At 38.3% G+C, this 21268-nt stretch overlaps 1 protein-coding gene across 4 annotated transcripts in view; it reads left to right on the forward strand.

The window, feature by feature from the left end:
* Positions 1-21268, forward strand: part of KIAA0232 (KIAA0232 ortholog) — a 61760-nt gene extending 40492 nt beyond the window's left edge. For 2 of the 4 annotated variants that reach the window (XM_048942843.1, XM_048942844.1), the window contains 6 exons: positions 2241-2307; positions 3597-3678; positions 5054-8351; positions 15502-15583; positions 17572-17669; positions 18617-19559. In XM_048942843.1, coding sequence (XP_048798800.1) covers positions 2241-2307; positions 3597-3678; positions 5054-8351; positions 15502-15583; positions 17572-17669; positions 18617-18796 — 3807 coding nt within the window. In that variant the 3' untranslated portion in view covers positions 18797-19559. Of the gene's footprint in view, positions 1-109; positions 228-2240; positions 2308-3596; positions 3679-5053; positions 8352-15474; positions 15584-17571; positions 17670-18616 lie in introns of those variants that run through there. The other 2 variants (XM_048942845.1, XM_048942846.1) reach the window with 2 other exon arrangements.

The raw sequence follows: 21268 nt of genomic DNA on the forward strand, positions 1-21268 counted from the left end.
GTTTTTACAGACTGCAGTAAGAGGTTGAGTAAGTGGTCTCTGGAGACTTGGCATTCTGCACAGTTGTTCGTGGTTTGTTTTTTTTTTTCCTTTAAACCTAGCACTAGCTACATGGGAGTGCTATGCAGGACAGCATGCAGCGTGTCAGCTGACTTGAGTATTAGTTTCATGGTACAGGAGGAAATGAAGTGTTTGATTCCAAAAGTTTTCCCTTCTTCGGTGCAATGGTGAGCATTTTGTTGCTGTTCTGGGTTGATTTTTTGTTTTTGTTTTGATGTGATCGTACAGATTTACTTCCTTAACTTGTGTTGCTTAGATTTTGAGTATTTGCTACATGTGCCGATTCAGTTAGACAGTTCTGAGAGCTAAGCAAAAGCAGGGCCAGCTCCTCCTCTGTTGCCCTTTTGCGGGGAGGAAGGGGGGGGGTCAGAAGAGGTAAAGGTATAAATTGACAATTCTTACAGCTATGTAGGTTTGTCCCTTTTACTGTGCTGCTTGGTTGTTTCTAAGTAATATAATTTATGTTAGTAAATTTAGTGATGTAGGAGATACTTTCTGATGTTTAATACTGCTAAGTCATCCTCAGTTAAGTACGTGGCATAAAGTTTCATATTTAGTACTTCAATGCAGCAGTGCTGATAGGAACAGAAAATTGCTTTCTCACTTGACTGCAAATAATTAAAATTTAGAGGTTAGTGTGTACGTCATTGCTTTAGTATATGATTTTTCAAGGGCATGTTTCTGACACTGGTTTAAACAAGCTGGTTCTCTGTATAATTTAGTATTTCCTTTTTCATAAAGTTTATTTGTGCTTTAATCTCATACGTTCACATTTCTTAGCAATTTCTAGCCAGTAGCCAGGAGAAAGAAGGATCTCTTATATCATGGGGAAACAAAATTCGCCACCATAGTGACACAGCAAATCTTAAACTTTGAATACATTTCTTTACCATGATGTGGGATTCACGTTACCTTTGGAGAGCATGCATTTTCACTCCGTGTGAGTGCACGAGACATGTCAAACTCAGAAGGTGAGGTAATTCCACAGGAGCTTTGTACAAGTCTCACAATGTCCAAGCGGGTTGGGGACGAGATGGAGCTGTTATTGGGGAATCTGCGTAGGGTAGAAGAAGCTGCCCAGCGCTCCGTATTTACCACTTGCAGCAGTAGGGTGATGTGAAGGTGGCTTCCCACATCCTCCTCACATGTTGCCCTGTGCTCCTTTTTGCTGTGGTTCCAACCTTCTGTTTGCAGTTATGAAAAGTGCAGTTGCCAAAGGTGACCCCTGAGTACCAAAATACTCACCTCACCTGGCTTTTCTTCCACAAGAAATTGTCATTTCAGGCTGTAGGTTAGTGTTCAGTATTTCACTGACTGGCATCCAAGTTTTATTCTGTTAGAACAGCACGGTGTTTTCTCCTATGGGACGGTTGGCAGCATACTGTTCTGCTTTATGCATGTTTATCTTCCAGCATTTTGCTGTTCTGGTACTGTTGTTTGATCTAGAGCTGCTCACAAGTCTAGGCAGATAGAAAAAGCAGAACAAATTGCATGTGTAAATAACACTGAAATGGGACTTAAAAGGAAATTTGAGTGTAAAGAAGGCTTATGTGGGGGAATAAAGGAGCAAATAGGGGCTTATAGGGGAAGGTGAATAAGCTGTTTATTTTTCCCTCTGCTCTTCTAAACAAACAACACAATGTTAAAAAAAAAAAGAAAAAGAAAAAATTGGGCATTGCAACAACAGAACAATGGGGTATGTGTTGCATGTATCCTCCACACCACCTGTCCTTTTGCACTCTTCTACTTTTCACCTTCACCTGATTTTCTTCATCTTTTTCAATAGTCCCTTTCTCACAGGTATAAATTGAGCAGCAAAAGGGCTCAGACTTAGCTTTCTGAAATGCATCTTAGTGATGGACTGATTCTTGGATTTTGTCCTGAGACACTCAGCCAAACCAAGTAATACAGTGCAATTAAGTGTGACAAAGCCTTGGGTATACAGTGATGCTTCTGACTTGAAACCTTAGTGCGAATTTCATGGGATTTACCTCTAATGAATTTACTTAGAGGAATGGATTTAAATGTGGGGAATAATTTAGTTACCATGTGAAAAGAAAACGGCTGCCAAGACGTTTACTGTATTTTGTTGTATTTATGTAAAGTGAATATCCTTTTTGCTAAGTTTTGTTTTTGTTTTTCCTCCTTTTTTTACTTCTGTGGTGGTGTTTATTGTGCAGAGCTCTGGGATTGAAACTTTAGTGGAGGAGCTTTGCTCCAAACTGAAAGACCTTCAGAGTAAGCAAGGTAAGAAATAAACCCTCAGACTTCTCAGGTTATATGTGTTGTATTAACTGTACTGTAATTTTTCATTTTGGCTGCGCAATTTAAAAATAAACATTAATAATTTCATTCAAAGAATTGCATACAGTTCCAACAGTCGTACACTGGTATGCTTTGTCTGCCTAAGAAGAAGCCATTCGTGAATAGCATTTGCCCTGGGAGAAGAACACTTCTTTTTTTTAGTGAATACTCCATATTCGTTGTTTTCTTGTCAAAAGAAATGAAAATAAATCAGGCTTGATTCTGTTCCTTTTGTATATTGATATTTGCAAGGAATAGATCGGCCTCAAATTACTCTGTGCTAGCTGTTCTGTGAAAATCATTCAAATAAGTGTAATGGAGGTGTGCTTGAAATTCCTGGCTTTTAGGGGAGTAGTAGTGGGGGCTTTATGTGCTAAAGCATATGGCATGATATAAAATTGCTGTTACTCCACTGTGAATTCTTTGCATGTAAATGTTTGTTCGGGCACACAGCAGCACCCTCTGACACCTTACAGTAAAATGAACAATAAAGAATAAGTATTTGTCTGCTTAAAGAATGATTTTAGCTGTTTCAATTCATTTTTCTGCTTTTAAACACTAATCACTTGTCTCAGTATTGAATAGAACTGTGTTGTGACACTTCCTTGCTGAGTCAAAATGGTGCTCACCATTTATTCAGAAAAAAATAAGTAACATTTGTGTGCATTTCACAGCTTCTTTTATATATATATATTTTTTTTAATTTATGTTTTACACATTCTAATACAAAGAATTGAAAATCAGTGTTGCTTTTTGCTTAGGAAGTATGCCTTCATATGCTCTCAAAACAGCGACTACTGCAAGGATGCTTCCTTTTGGTGACATGCAGTTGTTCTTAAAAATGTTCAGTTAAACTGTTGGGTTTTGGTTTGCTTGTTTTTTGTATGTAGTAATGTATGATGAGGATAGGATTTGAATATGAAGTAACTAAAATCTCAATAAGAAATGTCCTAATGGGGGCATTGCTAACCACAAAATGGCCTGCAGCTGCTAGCAGTTTGGTGAAATTTTCCAGGCCAGCAAGACAATGGTGGAAGTCTTGAATCTTTGGTAATAACTTGTGTCTTCTGTGTCCCTGATGCTCAGACTATAAATTGCTCTGTAACTTTATTTTATGAAAACGTACTGCTATTATAGATGTATGTCCTGGTGCTTTTTGTTTAGTACTGGTATAAAATGTATTGGCTTTTTGAACTTTTCTGTTAAGCATTTGGAATTTTCTTCCAAAACAGAGGAGAAGATTCACAAAAAGTTAGAAGGCTCATTGTCTCCTGAAGCTGATTTATCTCCCACAGCAAAGGATCAAGTAGAAATGTATGCATTTATTATTATTATTAACGTAATCATATTTTATTAATATATCTCATAACTGCTCTCTTCTCCTTCTATATTTGTATTTTAAAACAATGAAGTTTTTAGTGGTAAATCTGAAGCTTTGTGGATATTATGCAATCTTTGTTTTTTTTCCTGCCATCTTCTTTTGTTCATCTTACATATTTAAGTATAAGAAAGTCCTGACTACTTTCTTTTTCCTTCTTCTTTTGACTATAAACTGAACTCAGACCAATACTGTATTTTAGTCTGCTCGAAACCAACTCAGCTAGAAGAATTAAAAGCCCTTAAAACAGCATGGATTGACAAACTGCAAGAAGAGATTGAGTTTTCCATCTTCTGAACTTCTGTTGCAGAAATGGGAAACTGAAACTCTTCATAATCCTTAATCTCTTCATAACCAAAGTGACCTATTGGATACCAAGTACCTCAGTCTGGTGTTAGTGAAGTATCCAGGAGCTTTGTGGTTGACTTTTCTTGGACATACTGCTTTCTCCATCTTCTTAGCCATTGCTTGCAACAGTCCAGTGGAAGTATTGCTAAATGGACAATACTTCTTCAGGAAGCTGATTCTGTGAACTCGCATTTAACTGCCTTTTGAATGTTTTTGAAAAGGTTTTCATTGGAGCATACATGAGAATCTGCATGCATGTATTTATTGTCCAACATAGGCTGCTTCAACCTTGTCCCTGTTGGACAGAGCTGTTACACGTTATACTCCTGTCGGGAAATATCTTTTTTTTTCCAGTAGCTAAGGCTTTTTTTTTTTTCTTTTTTTTTTTTTTTTTTTTTTTTAAGAAGTTGGGACATACTGGTTTCTTTTCAAACACATATTGATGTTTGATTTTTTTGGGCAACGTTTTTTATAAGTGAAGAGCAAACTATGTAGAAGCTAACACTGTGTTTTGCAGTGTATGGTTAACAGTGGACAACTGAAATTCAGAACTGAATTGACTGAAAATGAGGACTTCCTCATTTATATTTTTAAGTTGCACAGCTTTAAGATAGCTATTAAATAACTTCAATATCTAATAAATTTGGGATCAGGCCTTCGCTATTTTAAGCAATCACAATTTTCACCTACAGTGAAGTTTAGTACTTTCTAAAAATAGGAGTTTTATTTTGTAGTATCTTTTAAAACATGCATGAGTATATAACCATAAGTTTATCTTAATCTCCCCTTTGTTATCATTCAGATAAACAGGGCAGTGAATGGTGTGTGTATAAATAGAACAAACTAGGCTTTTTTTGACAAGTGGATAGGCAGTGTTTTGATGTGTTTTTAGTAGTGCTTTCTAATTTTAATGCCTGTCTGAAATTCTAAGATACAAATGTCACCTTTTTATATTACTTTTAGGTACTATGAAGCATTTCCTCCTCTTTCTGAAAAGCCAGTTTGCCTGCAGGAAATTATGACTGTGTGGAATAAATCCAAAGTATGCTCTTACTCTAGCTCCTCATCTTCATCCACTGCTCCACCAACTAGCACAGATACATCTTCTCCAAAGGACTGCAATAGTGAAAGTGAAGTAACTAAAGACAGAAGTAATAAAGTACCTGCCGCTGTACATGAAAGAACCCAGCAGAAGAAAAGTAGAAATGAGAAAGAAAACAAGTTTAGCAACAACGCCATTGAAGATAAGCCTGTTTTGTATAAAAAACAAGTCCGACATAAGTCTGAGGGAAAGATGCGTCCTCGCTCCTGGTCATCTGGATCCAGTGAGGCTGGCTCGAGTTCTAGTGGTAATCAAGGTGAATACAGGGCATCAGTGAAATGCATTAAAGTGAGACACAAAACAAGAGAGGTGCGAAATAAAAAAGGCCGTAATGGGCAAAGCAGGCTTGCAGTGAAATCTGGTGAAAAGGCCGATAGAAAAGTCCACAGTGGAAGCAGTAGCAGCAGCAGCAGCGGGTCCATCAAACAGCTGTGCAAAAGAGGTAAAAGGCCATTAAAAGAAATTGGAAGAAAAGAAGCTGGCGGTAATGATGGAAAAGATTTGTACATAGACAGCAGAAATGAAAAGGAATATAAAGAAGAGCCCTTGTGGTATACTGAGCCGATCACAGAGTACTTTGTTCCTCTTAGCAGAAAAAGCAAGCTGGAGACTACATACCGCAACAGAGAAGATATATGTGGCATAACATCAGAGGCTGTAGAAGAGTTGTCTGAATCAGTGCATGGTCTTTGTATTAGCAACAATAACGTTCATAAAACATACCTCGCAGCAGGTACTTTCATCGATGGTCACTTTGTAGAAATGCCTGCAGTTCTAAATGAGGATATTGACCTCGCTGGGACCTCAGTTTGTTCTCAACCAGAGGACGACAAATATTTAGATGATGTTCATCTGTCCGAACTAACACACTTCTATGAAGTGGATATTGATCAATCCATGTTGGATCCTGGTGCCTCAGATACGATGCAAGGGGAGAGTCGGATTTTAAATATGATTCGACAGAAGAGTAAAGAAAAAAATGATTTTGAGGCAGAATGTTGCATAGTGTTAGATGGAATGGAGTTGCAAGGGGAAAGTGCAATATGGACAGATTCAACCAGCTCTGTTGGTGCTGAAGGGTGGTTCTTGCAAGACCTTAGTAATTTAGCTCAATTTTGGGAGTGCTGTTCATCTTCTAGTTCTGGCGATGCAGATGGAGAAAGTTTTGGAGGAGATTCTCCTATCAGATTCTCCCCCATCTTAGACAGCACAATGCTTAATTCACATATGCTTGCTGGCAATCAAGAGCTCTTTTCAGATATTAATGAAGGGTCTGGTATAAACTCTTGTTTTTCAGTGTTTGAAGTGCAATGCAGTAACTCTGTTTTACCGTTTTCTTTTGAAACACTCAACTTGGGAAATGAAAATGCAGATTCTAGTAGCACTGCTAATATTCTTGGGAAAACACAGTCTAGGTTGCTAATATGGACCAAAAATAGTGCCTTCGATGAAAATGAACACTGTTCCAATCTTTCAACAAGAACTTGTAGTCCATGGTCACACTCAGAAGAAACACGTTCAGACAATGAGACTTTAAATATTCCGTATGAAGAATCCACGCAATTTAATGCAGAAGATATTAATTATGTAGTTCCTAGAGTGTCTTCAGGTTATGTAGATGAAGAAATTCTAGACTTTTTGCCAGAAGAAACCTGCCAGCAACAAGCTAGAACTTTAGGAGAAATGCCCGCTTTGATTTTCAAAAAAAAATCTAAGCTAGAATCTGTCTGTGGTATTCAGCTCGAACAAAAAGCAGAAAATAAAGACTTTGAAACTACACAGGGGTGTAGTGCAAGCAGTCCACATGGAGATGGCTACAGCTCAGGGGTTATTAAAGATATTTGGACAAATATGACAGACAGAAATTCTGCAGCAATGTTAGAAATAGAAGGAATAGAAGATGAATTGTTTTCAGCTGATGTAAATAACTATTGCTGCTGTTTGGATACAGAAGCAAAAGTTGAGACCCTCCAGGAGCCCAATAAAGCAGTGCAGAGATCAGAGTATCACCTTTGGGAAGGTCAAAAAGAGAATTTAGAGAAGAGAGCGTTTGTCTCAAATGATTTGTCAAAAGTAGATGGTGGTGACTATACTACACCGTCAAAACCTTGGGATGTTAACCAAGATAAAGAAAACTCGTTTATACTTGGTGGTGTGTATGGGGAGCTGAAAACGTTTAACAGTGATGGAGAATGGGCAGTGGTGCCACCTAGTCACTCAAAAGGGAGCTTATTGCAATGTGCAGCTTCTGATGTAGTGACAATTGCTGGTACAGATGTTTTTATGACTCCAGGTAATAGCTTTGCCCCTGGTCATAGGCAGTTATGGAGGCCATTTGTGTCATTTGAACAGAGCGATCAATCAAAGAGTGGAGATAATGGATTAAATAAGGGTTTTTCTTTTATCTTCCATGAAGACTTACTGGGAGCTTGCGGTAACTTTCAAGTTGAAGAACCAGGGCTTGAATACTCATTCTCTTCCTTTGACCTGAACAATCCATTTTCTCAAGTTCTTCATGTAGAGTGCTCATTTGAGCCAGAAGGAATTGCATCTTTCAGCCCTAGCTTTAAACCTAAGTCAATTCTGTGCTCTGATTCAGACAGTGAGGTTTTACATCCCAGGATATGTGGTGTTGATCGAACGCAATACAGGGCTATAAGGATTTCTCCAAGGACTCATTTTCGCCCGATTTCTGCATCTGAACTTTCTCCAGGTGGTGGAAGTGAGTCAGAATTTGAGTCAGAAAAAGATGAGGGAAATATTGCTGTCCCTTCCCAAGTAGATGTGTTTGAGGATCCACAAGCAGATCTCAAACCTCTGGAAGAAGATGCAGAAAAAGAAGGGCATTATTATGGAAAATCAGAGCTCGAATCTGGAAAATTTCTTCCCAGATTAAAAAAGTCTGGAATGGAGAAGAGTGCACAAACATCACTGGATTCCCAAGAAGAGTCTGCTGGGATGTTACCAGTAGGAAACCAAGATCCATGTTTAGAATGCAGTATGAAAGAATCCCTAGATGGGAGGGTAATGGAGAGCTCTAAAGTAAACTGCAGAATAGTGGAGCCGCGAGAGGAGACTAGCAGGTTTTGCAGTTGTAAAGCAGGATGCCATTTCCCCACTTATGAAGAGAATCCTGTTTCTTCAGGAGAGCTCGAAGAGGTACGTGGATGTGCAAAATTACGGAATTTGCAGCTAACAGCTGGTAACCAGCAATTTGTCATGTGACAGTTCCATTTAAATGATTGTAGTTATACAGCTCTCTAGGAAAATATACTCTACAGAAACACAAGAGGTTCTGCCTGAACATCAGGAAACTGTTTTTTGTTTGTTTTTTACTGTGAGGGTGGCATAGCGTTGGCACAGGTTGCCATAAAAGGTTGTGGAGTCTCCTCCCTTAGAGATACTTGGAAGCTATCTGGACACAGTCCTGGTCAATCTCCTCTTGGTGACCCTGCTTGAGCAAGGAGGTTGGACATGATGACTGCCAGAGGTCCTTCTGAACCTTAATGGTTAAGTGGTTCTGTGAAATATTAACCATTTTCAGGCATTAGTGTCATCTTGCATAGCTTTGGAAACACGTGCATGTGTATTCTCGTGTACACTTTAGAATCTGTTAACATAAGACTTTTAGTTTATGATTTACATATATTAAAGCGTGCATAAATTTTGAGTAGTGAAATATTACTGGTTTTGATTCATGCCTATTTTAAAATACCAAGAGGAAGATCTGAAGTCAGTCTTCTCAATGTGTATGAGTTTTACTATTTCCAAGTAGAAGACTGTTGAGCTGAACTATTGCGTGTCAACTTAGGCACAGAAATGTTTCTGGAGAAGGGGTAATTGCCTGGAAGGTAAAGTGCTCTCTTGTCAGTGTTAGACATAAAATGAAGTAAAGCATGGATGCAAAATGTACGTTGCTACCGCAGCACTGTAAGCGAGCCTCAGTATGAGCTGAGCTCAGAGTTTTCACTCAGTTAATTGTAGGTTAAGTAAAGATTTAAAGCAAAATACCCTTCCAGCCATAAATAGCCAAGCTTTTCTTGCTGTTAGCTCCCTCTGCTCTTCAAGGAAAAAAAAATCCTTGATCTCCAATATTTGACCCAGAGAAACTGCATGGATACTTACAAGGTGAATCTGAGGTGGTCTTTTCCTCTTCAGTCTCTTCCTCTGCATACCTTGCAGTTGTAATATCTCCTTTAGGAAGGAATTCTTTGCTTTTAACTGAACAATTGTAATCAGCTTGTGTTGTACTGATTGTATACTCTTTAGTTACAGGTTTGAAACGCTAAATCATATACGGGGAGAGTAATCATTTTCTTGCTAAATCTGAAGCAAACTTGTGTTGAATGAAAAAGTTCCTTATTTTTCTTCCTCACTTATTGTTCCTCTCATTCTCCTGTGAATTAATTACTATTACTACTTCTACTGCTTGTCTGCTGCTTGTGCAACAGAATCAAATAACTGTGGCTTCCTGCTTCTCCAGAGTCTGGGGATTTTCTGTTTGTGCCAGGCCTTGTGATTAAAGTCACCAATAAAATGAATACACCAAGGCTATAAGTCAGAGGACATTCTGGAAATTACCTTTAACCAGGCATAACAGAGTCTGTCTAGCTTTATCATAGGGTGGAACGTAATAAATGAATAAATGGTGATAGTAGGAGAGAGAATTTCCTTCCAGCCTCTTTACAGATCTCCTTTCTTGAAGTTTAGCGCTCCACGAGGATGATTTGTGCTTTTCGATGACTTACCCATACGAGAAAATAGTATGTGCCTGCTATAAACTTATAGTGGCTTCAAAGTTTATGATAGCTACAAGCCTTGAAAAAAGCACTGGTACCAATTATTGCTCAGAAATTTCTAGTATTCTGTTTTCCTTATATTCTCTGTCACAAGAGTAAAGCTAACTGCTTCCCGTTCTCAGGTCATACACTTTTGGCGGTCTAGACTCCAATTTGGTTTGAAATTAAGCTCTTCCTAGGAGACTTGAGGAGCCTGATTACAGTTTAAACCCAGAAAGACTGGGTCAGCTAGCCTTCCTATATATAGTGTGTCTCAAGAGAGTGCACGTGCACTCTGGGCTTGTCTAAGAGCAGTTAATGCATATCTGATGGTAATTGGCTTTTTAACTTGAGAGCACATTTAAATTTATTGAAGTTAAATCTATAAGTAAAAGTTTTCAGGCAGTAAGGCAGCAGATTTTAATGTATTGGTTATGCAGCAAGCTGTAGTAAAGATGATGATTATTTTGTGTGCAAGGGTGCAAGTGTCATACAGTTAGACTGTTTGAACTTGTTTCTTGTTAGGAGTAGCAGTATTCTCATCGGTGTTAAAATCAATGTAAAAAAATGTATAACTAAAATCATTTAGGAGAGACATTCCTTCTTGACACCCCACAGATATGCAGGGGAGGGTATGATTAGCAGCAGTCAGTTTTTCTAAGGGATTCTTTAAATGAGACTTTATTGACTTACGATAATATTTAAATGTGTTGTTTAACTCATTGTTATCTAACAATCTTTGAGTTGTGTTCTGAGATATGAGTATCTCCAGTGTTTTGCCTAAGTAATGAACTTGAAAATACTAATGTAGATCATGATGTAATGGTGGATGAATTGGTTTTGCATCACATAAACCTGTATTATGTACATGTGCAAACACATTTTTCAATACCTCCTATTTACAAGAATGTAAAAGAATCTGGCTGAGTTTCCTTCCTCCCTTATTTAGCGCACTCCATTCAGGATTATAGCATGTTTTACAGCAGGAATGTGCCAATAACTCACACTGAAGTTCTTTAAAATTGTATTATATACCTTGTCTTAAGATTTAATTAAAAAAAAAAAAAAGAGGACATTGAGGTACAGTCCATGTTCTTCCAGGTAAATGCTCTTACCATTTAGCTGTGGAGTTATGGGTAAGTATGCCCTGTTAATGGTGCCTGACATTAATAACACTGAAACTCATATCAATACATGTTACATGGGCTCTAATTTAGTAGGTGAGCCCTAAGAATGCTTATCATAATGAACTTGTGGGTTCTGTTGGGTTGTTACTATACTTCTGAGGTCTGAACGTGCTAATAAGTGCCCATGGGCTGAGGGAATTTGATTAGCAAAATCACGTCAGTGCTCGTGGATCTTGTGACTTAATTGGCCTCTGAGATGTGCTGAGGTACTTTTTGATTGGAGTAGTGGGGTATTCGTATTTAACTCGGCAAGCTGGAGCACTGTGCCCAGTGTTGGTCATCTTTCTTGAAAGAAGGTAACCTGAAAAGTGCAGCCCAAAGTTCACCATTTCTGAAAATAGTGGTGGAACTGAGGAGGTTTCATCTGAAAAAAAGAGAAACTTGAAGGAGAATGCAGTGACAGAAGATAAGGAAGGAGTTGTGTTTGTTCTGTAAACTCTGCTTTAACTCTCTTTAACTCTGACGGGCTTTAAGAATATACAGCTTAGACTTGGCTTCCTTTGTAACTAGCACAGCCAGATGTATGTTCCCAGACTAGCTGATGAAGTATAATTTGAATATCATCTTTTGGAATGGGACTCCATGGGTTCATTGCTGCTGTGACGTCTAAATTATTTGTGTTTGTCAGCTCACTTGTTTCATGTTGTATATATTTATGTATATGAAGATGCCCTGTGTTTGAGACATTTTGTGAGCTTGGACGTCATGGTTTGCAAATCTTTATTGCCTAGAAGTCTTGAAGAGAGGCAGAGAATTGAATAAATTAAACTTGCAAGTCATGTTTTTGCACCCATAAAAGCAAAAAATATATATATTTGTAGAAAGTAGATGGATAAAACAGCTGGGAAGAATGCAAAAATCCTGCTCAAATGCATGCAGTGTTTGTGTTGATTTTTGTAACAGCAGGTTGAATTATCTCTGCGTAATTTTCCATTTGTATTCATAAAAAAAATGTAGTCAAAGAAGTCTTAGCTGCCTGTATTTTCCTTCTTTTACAGTGGTCTTACAGTGGCCTATTAAAAAGAATTTCAGATAATTGGCAGTAATATTTCCATACTTGGGCAAAACGTTATTTATATGGAGCTGAACACTGTTAGATTTGTGGTTAGAATCACTGTTGTACTAACTTCAATTACAACCTTTAACCAGAAATATGGAAATAATTAACAAACTAAATACACACAGTGCTTGGAAAGGTCAAAGTTTTAACAGGCAAAAACCAAGTGTGTTCCATCACATCTTGGTCTCAGTCTTACTATCTGATCTGGAAAGCTGCTATATATGCTGTTTCTCACATCTGTAAATAGAAGAGATGGAGAAAGCAACTTCATGTACAGAGTAGACAGCATAGGAGAAAACTGTCTGTGGAGGTTGCTCACCTGTACCCTTAGCAAAACACTAGATTGCACTTGCATCATGATCCTAGCTCTGCAAGGTGGCCATTATCTATTTACACTCAGAAGATCTTCCATGTTTGCTGCATTGGTTGAACTGCAGAGTTGTTTCATTGTAATTAGATCTTTGAAACAGCATGAGAATTTTTAGAAGGAAAAAAAAAAAGAATATTTTTATTTCTCTAGAAAGTATTGGTACTGATGTTCCAGAAACCAGAGGTTTCATTTGAAATTTTAGATGAAAGACTAAAGATAGCCCTGCTGCTGCGTGAACTTCTGAGCAAGTTTTATTTGGGACAGACATAAAATGACGTTGGAAGGAGCAAATGTCAGCAGGTTGCCAATGAAGAGTATATAAATGCTAGTTAAAATTTTGGAGATTCATTCTTCTTTCATGCTGTTATGCAAACAATAGCAAACGTTAACAGGATTTTATTCCGTTGTTGTATGGAGAAGCAAGTGAGGGACAGAAACAGAAGCATGCAGAAAATAATTGAAGTTTTAGTTTTTATATGTAACTGCAATTCTGACCCTAATTACTGCAAATTAGTAGAAAACTGTGACTGACTTGGCCAGAGCAGGGGACAGGTGAACCTTGCATAACTGCAGTGTTGTAGTCATTTTGTGAGTTCTGAAGTCTTCAGGTGATTTTACATATCTTTAGCCAGAGGCTCTAAGGAAAGCCTGAGTTTTCTAGCTGTAAAATGCAAGAAGGAAACCATCAGTCTTCTCCCAGACCTGCAGCAAGGCTGGGAGTGAAGCAGCCATTGCACGTGGTTTTGCCTTGTTAGCTTTGAACTCTGTTCAAGAGAAAAGTAAAATAATATGAATGATTTTAGAGAGGAAATCAGCCCCTTGCAGTGTCTAATGCTGGTACAGTTTGAGAATAACAGCTGTTCAGATGAGTGACTGGAAAATTTAAAACAACTTTTTGGAAGTGTGCGTACAAGAAAGGGGAGGGAGGTATAAGCTGAAAATGTAGTTTTAAAAGAAAGAATGCTAAATTGTTTTTTAATGTTTACTGACAAACTGCAGTTGTATTAAACATCTAAACAATGAAAGGAAGAAATGGTTTAATTCAGTGACGTATAGACAGCAGCTCCTGCCCCTCATCCTCTCCTGAAGACAAACCCTGGCTGGATTTAGTATTGGTAGCAGATCTTTCTACAAATATCCCTTAGTTTTAGACATCAGACCTTAAAGCTGGCTTAGAAGTCATTCCATGAGGATCATCGCAGGGCCAGGAGCACCAGATCACAGCTTAAGCTGTTGCCCTGCTGGACTGCTTCTCTTCCCTGTTTCCTCTCACACCTGTGATACTGGGGTAAGGCTGGCAGGATGAGGAGCAGAGCTGGCCAGCAGCAGTCACTGAGCTGCCTTCCTGACGCAGACATGTCGGCTCTGATGGTGGCTCAGCCCAGGAAACAAGGAAGCCGTAGCTCGTGAAACCCTGCCAGTCTGAAGCTGGCTTTGTTTGTAACCTGCTGTGCTTCACCCAGCACATCACACGGAGATAGGAGTGCAGGTGTGACATCAGCAGCATGAGAGCTCTGAAGTTAATAAAGCGTAGTGCTGGTGCAGTTTAGATATCTCTGTCTGTAGTCAGCAGCAGAGTGATGATTTTATTTTTCTGATTCCATTTATTTCTACCTGTGTGTATTTCCTGTTAAATTCTGCTTCAAAAACCCTTGGGCTTTTTGGGCTTTTTTTTTTTTTTTTTTTTTTTTTGACTATGGCTTTATTTCCTCAGAAATCCTTTTTCTAGAGTTGGAGTTCTTGCTTTTGGAGGTTTATTCTGAAAGGAGAGTGTTGTGATGGGAAAAAGCATGATCATTTCAGTGTCTGTTGCAGGAGAATTTCATGGGGAAAAGAATTTCATCTGGAAGGTGCTGTCATTGTGGCACTCCTGAGTTGGTTTGAGAAAGACTTCCATTTTTTGAGAAATAGCAATTTGTGAGTTCAGGTTCTATGGCTTCATAATTTTGCAGTAGATTAAAGAGGAACAAAAAGTGGGGAGATACTGATCGTTGGTAGGCAGTGATCTTGGAACTCTTTTCCAACCTCAGCGAGTTGGTGATTCTGTGAAGAAGAGGCTCCATAATTTTCCATCCTCAGATGTTTTCAGGGTTACAGAGGAGGGAACTGGATAGATATTCAGCATTGAAACTCATTTGTTAGCACTTCATAGCGGCTGGTAGCAATATTGCTACCATATGTAAGAACAATTCCACCTAATATCTATAGGGGATGCTACAAGCTGGCATCGTTGTAAGGGGGAGTGGAGTTACAGATGAAGTCATAAGTCTAGGGAAGTCCCCACGTACCAAGCCTTCAGTATTTCACAAAGAAAAGGCCCTGGTAAACTTCAGTTAGCACTGCAGTATGTTGTGGGGGAGAATATTTATGCATTTTTAGTGAATATTTTTAGCATAAGCAAATTTATTAATAGCTCCTGTAACTAGTTTTTCCTCACAGTGACATTAATTCTCTTACTGCTCTTATAGTAATGGTACTGCTTATTCAGCCTTCCAGAATACAGACCTTCAGTTTTGCTGGGTTGTGTTTACTTTCTTCTGTTTTGTTTTACACTGAATGATTTATCGTGTTGGCTAAGATTGTTTCGTTTTTCATCTCTTGGGTATCTGTGTGTTCTCACTGAGATTGTAAAGTGTGAAGCTGGAATTCGTGGCTTTGTTCTGGGTTTGTACAGCTCTAAATCTGTGACGTAGGAGCCTCTGAACGGGTTCGTACTGGCTGTAGCAGTTCAGGTAATGGCTGTAGTTTGACAGTCCTTTCCCATTAGTGTTAGAAATTGAATGGTGTGACCTATGCGACCTAGCAAATTGACTGTCACATCGCTTTCCTCCTTTTCATGTAAGTATGTTATTTATGGCATAATGAAGCGTGATTATTGTCTAAACAGTTTTCTGTATTGAATACTGATCTGCAGAGAATGAGTGGCAGCCAGGAAAAGCAGTGCTGGTGGGAAAAGGCGCTCTATTCTCCCCTTTTTCCTGTGTCACAGTGTGAAGGTAAGAAACTGTGCATGCTTGAACTGTTGCATCTGGGCTAGAATTAAGTGGTCTTTGTTGTGGATTTGAATTGTTGCAGATGAGTTAGTACTACTACTTGCATTTAAACAGAAACAAACACAAGAAAAAGGAAGTACAGTTTTATAATAAATTATCTGAGAGAGAGCTGGGATTCCTAAGTTAGATCTGCAGTCAAACCTCCGGCATGATTCTAACTAGTTCTTAAGTGAAAGAGCTTTCAAAATAGTCTTACTATTTTGTGACTCACTTAATTCCAGAATTTGGCTTTACACAGAACGCGTTAACCTCTGACTCTGAAAATACTTCATGACATTTTTTGAATGCTTCAATGTGTACAACGTGTAGGCAACCCATTTTCACCGGAATGTAAAAGCATAACTGCCTTTTATAGGTTTGCATAAACAGCATGCTAATTATTTGGTGAATGTGAGGAATTTCTCTCAAGCTGGGAAGCAGAGGGATCTGCCTCCTGGCCACCATTCACAGCGACAGTCTGGGAGTTTTTTGGTCCCACGCTGAGCATTAAGCCCAGCCTTGGTGGCAGGCAGCTCACTGGCAAAAGCAGGTGTGCTTCCAGCTCTCTCTGTTGCCTCCCAAATATTTGTAACATCTGACAGCTGGCCAAAGGCCAGGAATTCTGTCAACAGAATCCAGAGCTTTTTTGTTTGGTCTGGATTTTGCTGCATGCCAGTTTATCTTTTCTGGGAAGAAGGCTAAATAATGCTAGAAGTCTGAATAATAATTCTGAACTGATGGATCTCTGATGCTTTCAGAGACTCAGTGCAAGAAACTTTTTATCAGAGATGTTGTTCTTTAATAGTCTGGAATTACAGTAGCCAGTAATTATTACTGAATTATTTTTAGAGTGCTCCTTAGAGTACAGCCAACTGAACCATGTTTAGGTTACCTTCAGAAACTTCTTTGCTTAATGAGCTCCCAGCTGTAGAGATGTGTTTGTGCTGTGGAAGGGTTCATGCCTACAGGGTTTGCCTCCTGGGCTTATCAGACTGGAAAAATACTTGGTATTTAGAAAGTGAAGTTATTTAATGTCCTCTTGTCAAGTTTTTTTTCCATGGTGGTAATTGCAGAGATACTATCTGTCTAATAGCAAATGCAGTGACTCAGAACTGTGAATATGTACTTTATGCAGAGTAATCCTCTAACTCCTGTGAGTGAATTGTGTCGTCTTACTGCTGACATCTGCTGGTGAACTCACAAATCGTCTCAGTGTTTCACTACCTTATTTCATCAGAGGAAAGCAGTGTTTAAATAAAAAAAAAAAAAAAAAGTCCAGAAGCTGCTTAATACAGTGCCAGAATTTGTGTGAAGTTGAATAATTCAAGGAATTTGTCTTTTAGACTGAGCTTAAGAAAACCAGAGCTTTATACTCAGATCTAATGTTACTGCTTCACAAATATGGAGTTTCCTGTATGGATAGTTATATACACGTGAACACTGATGCATGCAATCCATATGTATTTATATGTGCTGTTATTATATATGGAAGATTATCCTGGAAAATTACAAATTACAGCCATTCTCATTCGCAATTTTTGAGCTTCTGTCAGTATCAGACTGCACTATATTTTGTGTGCGTGTAGAAATATAGATGACCTGAAACACTGTGCAGTATCAGAATTGAGAAATGTATGGAACTGTTGATAATAAAGTAATTTTTCATCTTTGTGCTGTATTTTCCAGATGTTTTCATTAACTGAGCAGCATTATTATTAACATCAGTTTAGTTATCCAGGAAAGATTGGATGTCGCCTCAGTAAGATACTACTTTGAGCTATTTATGGATGTCAAACTAGAATCCTCCATGAGCACAGTTTAAGTGATCTAAGAGTGTGATGTAGCGTTCAAGATGCTGTTATTTTGGCTCGATGTAAATAATGGCGTACCTCAATTTTTCTTTTTTTTTTTTTCCTTCCTTCCTCCTCTGAACACTCCCCATCCACTCTAAGAGTGTTATACAAATGCCAAGGGAGAGAATGGTGTAGGAGAATTTGCAGATGTAAAGGAAATACCCAATGATGAGGAACATCTTTTAGATTTTAACATGGTAAGTTTGCCACTGGACTGGGGGATGAGCTCCTTATTTTTATAAGGGTGTGCCACTGTGTCTTTCTGTTCTTCAGAGTTTTCAGTCTGACCTCAAATGAAGTCCCTACAAAAATCCTTGAAAGCTTTTCTTCCCTTTCTGTGTCTTTTTTTAAATCTCTTCTGTATCTCAAGCATTCTTCTGAAAACTCCATGGAGTGCAGAACGTTGGACTTCGAGTAGCCAAGGAGATTTGGTTTCCTCTGGGAATACTTGGCTTTCATCTGTTGTGTGTGCTAAACATACACGCCTTTTTTCCTCAGCTTCTGATTTCACTAACTGTGGGGTGGGCTCCTGTGCACCATGAAACCAGAAAGGGCTAATAGTTAAAGGAGTAAATAGAATGTATGCTCAGTTCTGTCCCTACTGCAAATAAAAAGCTGATGGACTGCACGGTAATTTTAGCTGTAGGGAAGACCTTCGTGTTTATGTGCACTTATTGATGTCCTTTTGGAAGCACTTAAATTTAACACTGTGACATGCTTGGTGTAGCTTTACTGATTCAGGTGAAAATGTATGGACTTTGTACAAAATTCATCAGATTTGTACTGTTTTCATTATATTTAACATTTACTATCAGCATTTGGACACAGCTTTTACAGCAATATTCTCTTAAACAACAAACAGTGCAATAATGACTCACTGTAAGTTTACTTTTGATTCTCTTGCTGTTTTATGCAAGTCCTGAAGGGCCCTAAAATTCCTAAGATAATTTTTATCTTACCACGTTTTTTCCTGCTGTTCTGTAGTTGTCAATATATCGTGGACTAAGGAAAGAGAAGAATTTACCCTGAATTGTGACATTTCACTTGAACATGTACAATTTACTATTTACCACTGTTTACCAGCCCAGAAAAAAAGCAAAGGTTTTTATTGTTCCCCATCAACACTGTCAGTTTAAATCCGTAGGTTTCTTCTGTTTATGAAGCAAGATGTGCAGATGATATAAACGCTGAGGCAAAACCAAATGGCTTCAGGAAGAAGATCTACTCCAGCGATAGCTCCAGCTCTGAAGACACAGCTTCAGAAGGTGGCAGTGAATGGGCAGATCCGTGTGAGGAGGAGCTTTTTTCTCGAACTCAACTATAAAAACTGCAGAGTAGGACGGATGATTTAAAAGTAACGTGAGGTGGAAAACTATCCTTCTTGAGGGTCTGTAGCTCTAAAACAACAACTTGAGTTTCCTCTTCAGTTAATGGATTCAGATGTGTATTTATCTTTCTCTTCTTGCTTATTTTATAGATGAGGACACAGCCGTCCTGTTGAAGATTTTTTTCACCCCCAAACTGTTAAATTCTTGGCTATTTGAACTAGAATAGATTGTGTTGTTAAATCAAGAATGGATGTGCATGTGCTTGTCTTAGTAGTACCACTGCTTTTTTGCATCTTAATTGCAGTTATTTTCATTCGTAACTGTAGCCCTACCACTACTGCTATCTTCTTAGCATCGCAGTGTCTACAAGTACTTCTGCTATTCAGAGACTTTAGCTTTTGGCACATTAGGCTTTGTTCTTTAAGAACCGGGAGATAAATACTTAACACTGTAATCTATCAGTGCCTTTCTGAATGCAGGAGAAAAGCATGAATGACTTGTCCAGTCTTCATTCAGTAAATCTCATAACTTTGAAGTAGGAACAACAGGGTTGTGCTTTAGAGACTTACAGAAACTGTGTTTTCTATCCTATGATTCCCTTTCTCCCCCCTCCCCCCTGCAAACCAACGCTGAGGTTACCATGGTTTGTATTTTTGCTAACTGGAGTAGCCAAGGATTTTTTGTAGGTATGGAGGCAATGTGGTTTTTCTTTTTTTTTCTTTTTTTTCTTTTTTTTTTTGTCCTTTTTAGCAACTTGCCAACATAGGGCAGTATGAAAAGAAGAAACACCAAAAATAATAAACCACTGGGGTGATGTGTGGATTGTTTTGAATTTTGTAACAAGTAATGAGGATTTTGTCTTGTTGCAAATGATGGCGTTCTTGTAACCTGCAAAAGCATTCGAGACTGAATTTGAGCCTGAATGATTGAAACTATCAAAAATGCTCAGTGTGTTCAGTGTTTTAAATGCAAAGGGTCAGTGCTTCACTTGAGAGAAATCCTGTGGCTGCTGCAGTTAGCTGCTGTTGTGGCTGTAATTTAGTAAATCTCGTAGTTCATTTTGTGTTTCTGAGAGAATGTGTGGGGCAAGTTACGTGTGTGGTGGGTGGGGGTAGGGAAAGTGATGATTTACAACATACATGTGTGATTGCAGTAGTGACTGTTGCTTTATGTGACTTGCTTTTCAATTTTATTTTGTTAACTTAGAAAGTCAATACATTGTCAAGTTGCATCTGTACAAAACTATCAACTCCTTGTGCTTGTAACACATTATGCAAAATGTATAAGCCAGGAGGAGCAATATTTGCAAAACTAAACACTCTTAGTTTTCACCAACTCGTAGTTAAAAACCAACAACGAAGAACTAATTATACAGTAGCAGCATGTCTATAACATCAGAAAGTGCAGAAAGTCCAATATTGACTTGAAAAGCTTAACCATTAATTTTGACAGGCAATAAACCTCACGAGAACTACAGCTGTTTGAAACGTGAGCTGAACTGGCTTTGAAATATGTTCTGTGCTAGGAAGGTTTTCTGAATAACTGGGTTTTGTTGCCTTTATTAAATTGATAGCATATGAATTAAACGCGTGGTTAAAAAGCCACGCCATACTTTGTGCAACATTTTAGTTGAGTTCCTTACCTAAAATTGGCTCGGTTTGTCCTTACCCTGGGACTTTTGTTTTGGTCCTCCTATTGAGCTATGTTTTAGGGTTTGTATTTATACAACAAATCTTTTGACACTTTACAGTTTCTTTTCTTAATTTATTTGCAGACTTTGGAGAGATTTTTATATATTTTACTTTCTTCTGGAGCTTCCTTGAGAGCTTGTTTAGCACCTGCACTGAGAACTAGTTAACTGTAACATGAAAGTAAACAAGAACTTTACACGTAAATTCTTCAAATCACTGCAGTGAAGAATGGAATAGAACTTCATTCAAGAGCAAGAAATGACCAAATGGACATATTTCAAACACAAACTTCAGCTCAGTTAATTTTGGCTAGAGCTGCTTCTTTGGTAAGAAAGGGCTCAAAAATCACAAAGGTGTTGCTTATAGTTACGTTGTGGTATGTAATAATTCCAGCACCTTTGGGGAAAATAAAATCGTATTTTGAGCTTGGGCAATAACAAATTGTCTTTACTTGTTTTCATAGTTTACTGGCTAAAGCTCTAAAGCTTTCAGTGAGAAGTGAAGTGTGGTTTTTAGTTTTTCTGTATGGATAGAAACACAAACAAAACAACAACAAAAAGCATTAAAGGTTGGCATACGCTGAACCGCACTGTGGTATGAAGCGCATTGCATATCCATAGCACTGAAGTATCAGTTTTCCATTCCTGGGCTGAAATTTGTTTCTACTTTTTGCTTCAAGTGGTTGTATTGTTCTGATTTCACGTACACCAGAGTAACTGATTTTGTTTTCTTGTGGAGTTACTTAACACCAAATAAAAATATAAAAGGACAATTGGA

Source organism: Lagopus muta, chromosome 4 (assembly GCF_023343835.1).
Source record: "Lagopus muta isolate bLagMut1 chromosome 4, bLagMut1 primary, whole genome shotgun sequence".
Taxonomy (NCBI): domain Eukaryota; kingdom Metazoa; phylum Chordata; class Aves; order Galliformes; family Phasianidae; genus Lagopus; species Lagopus muta.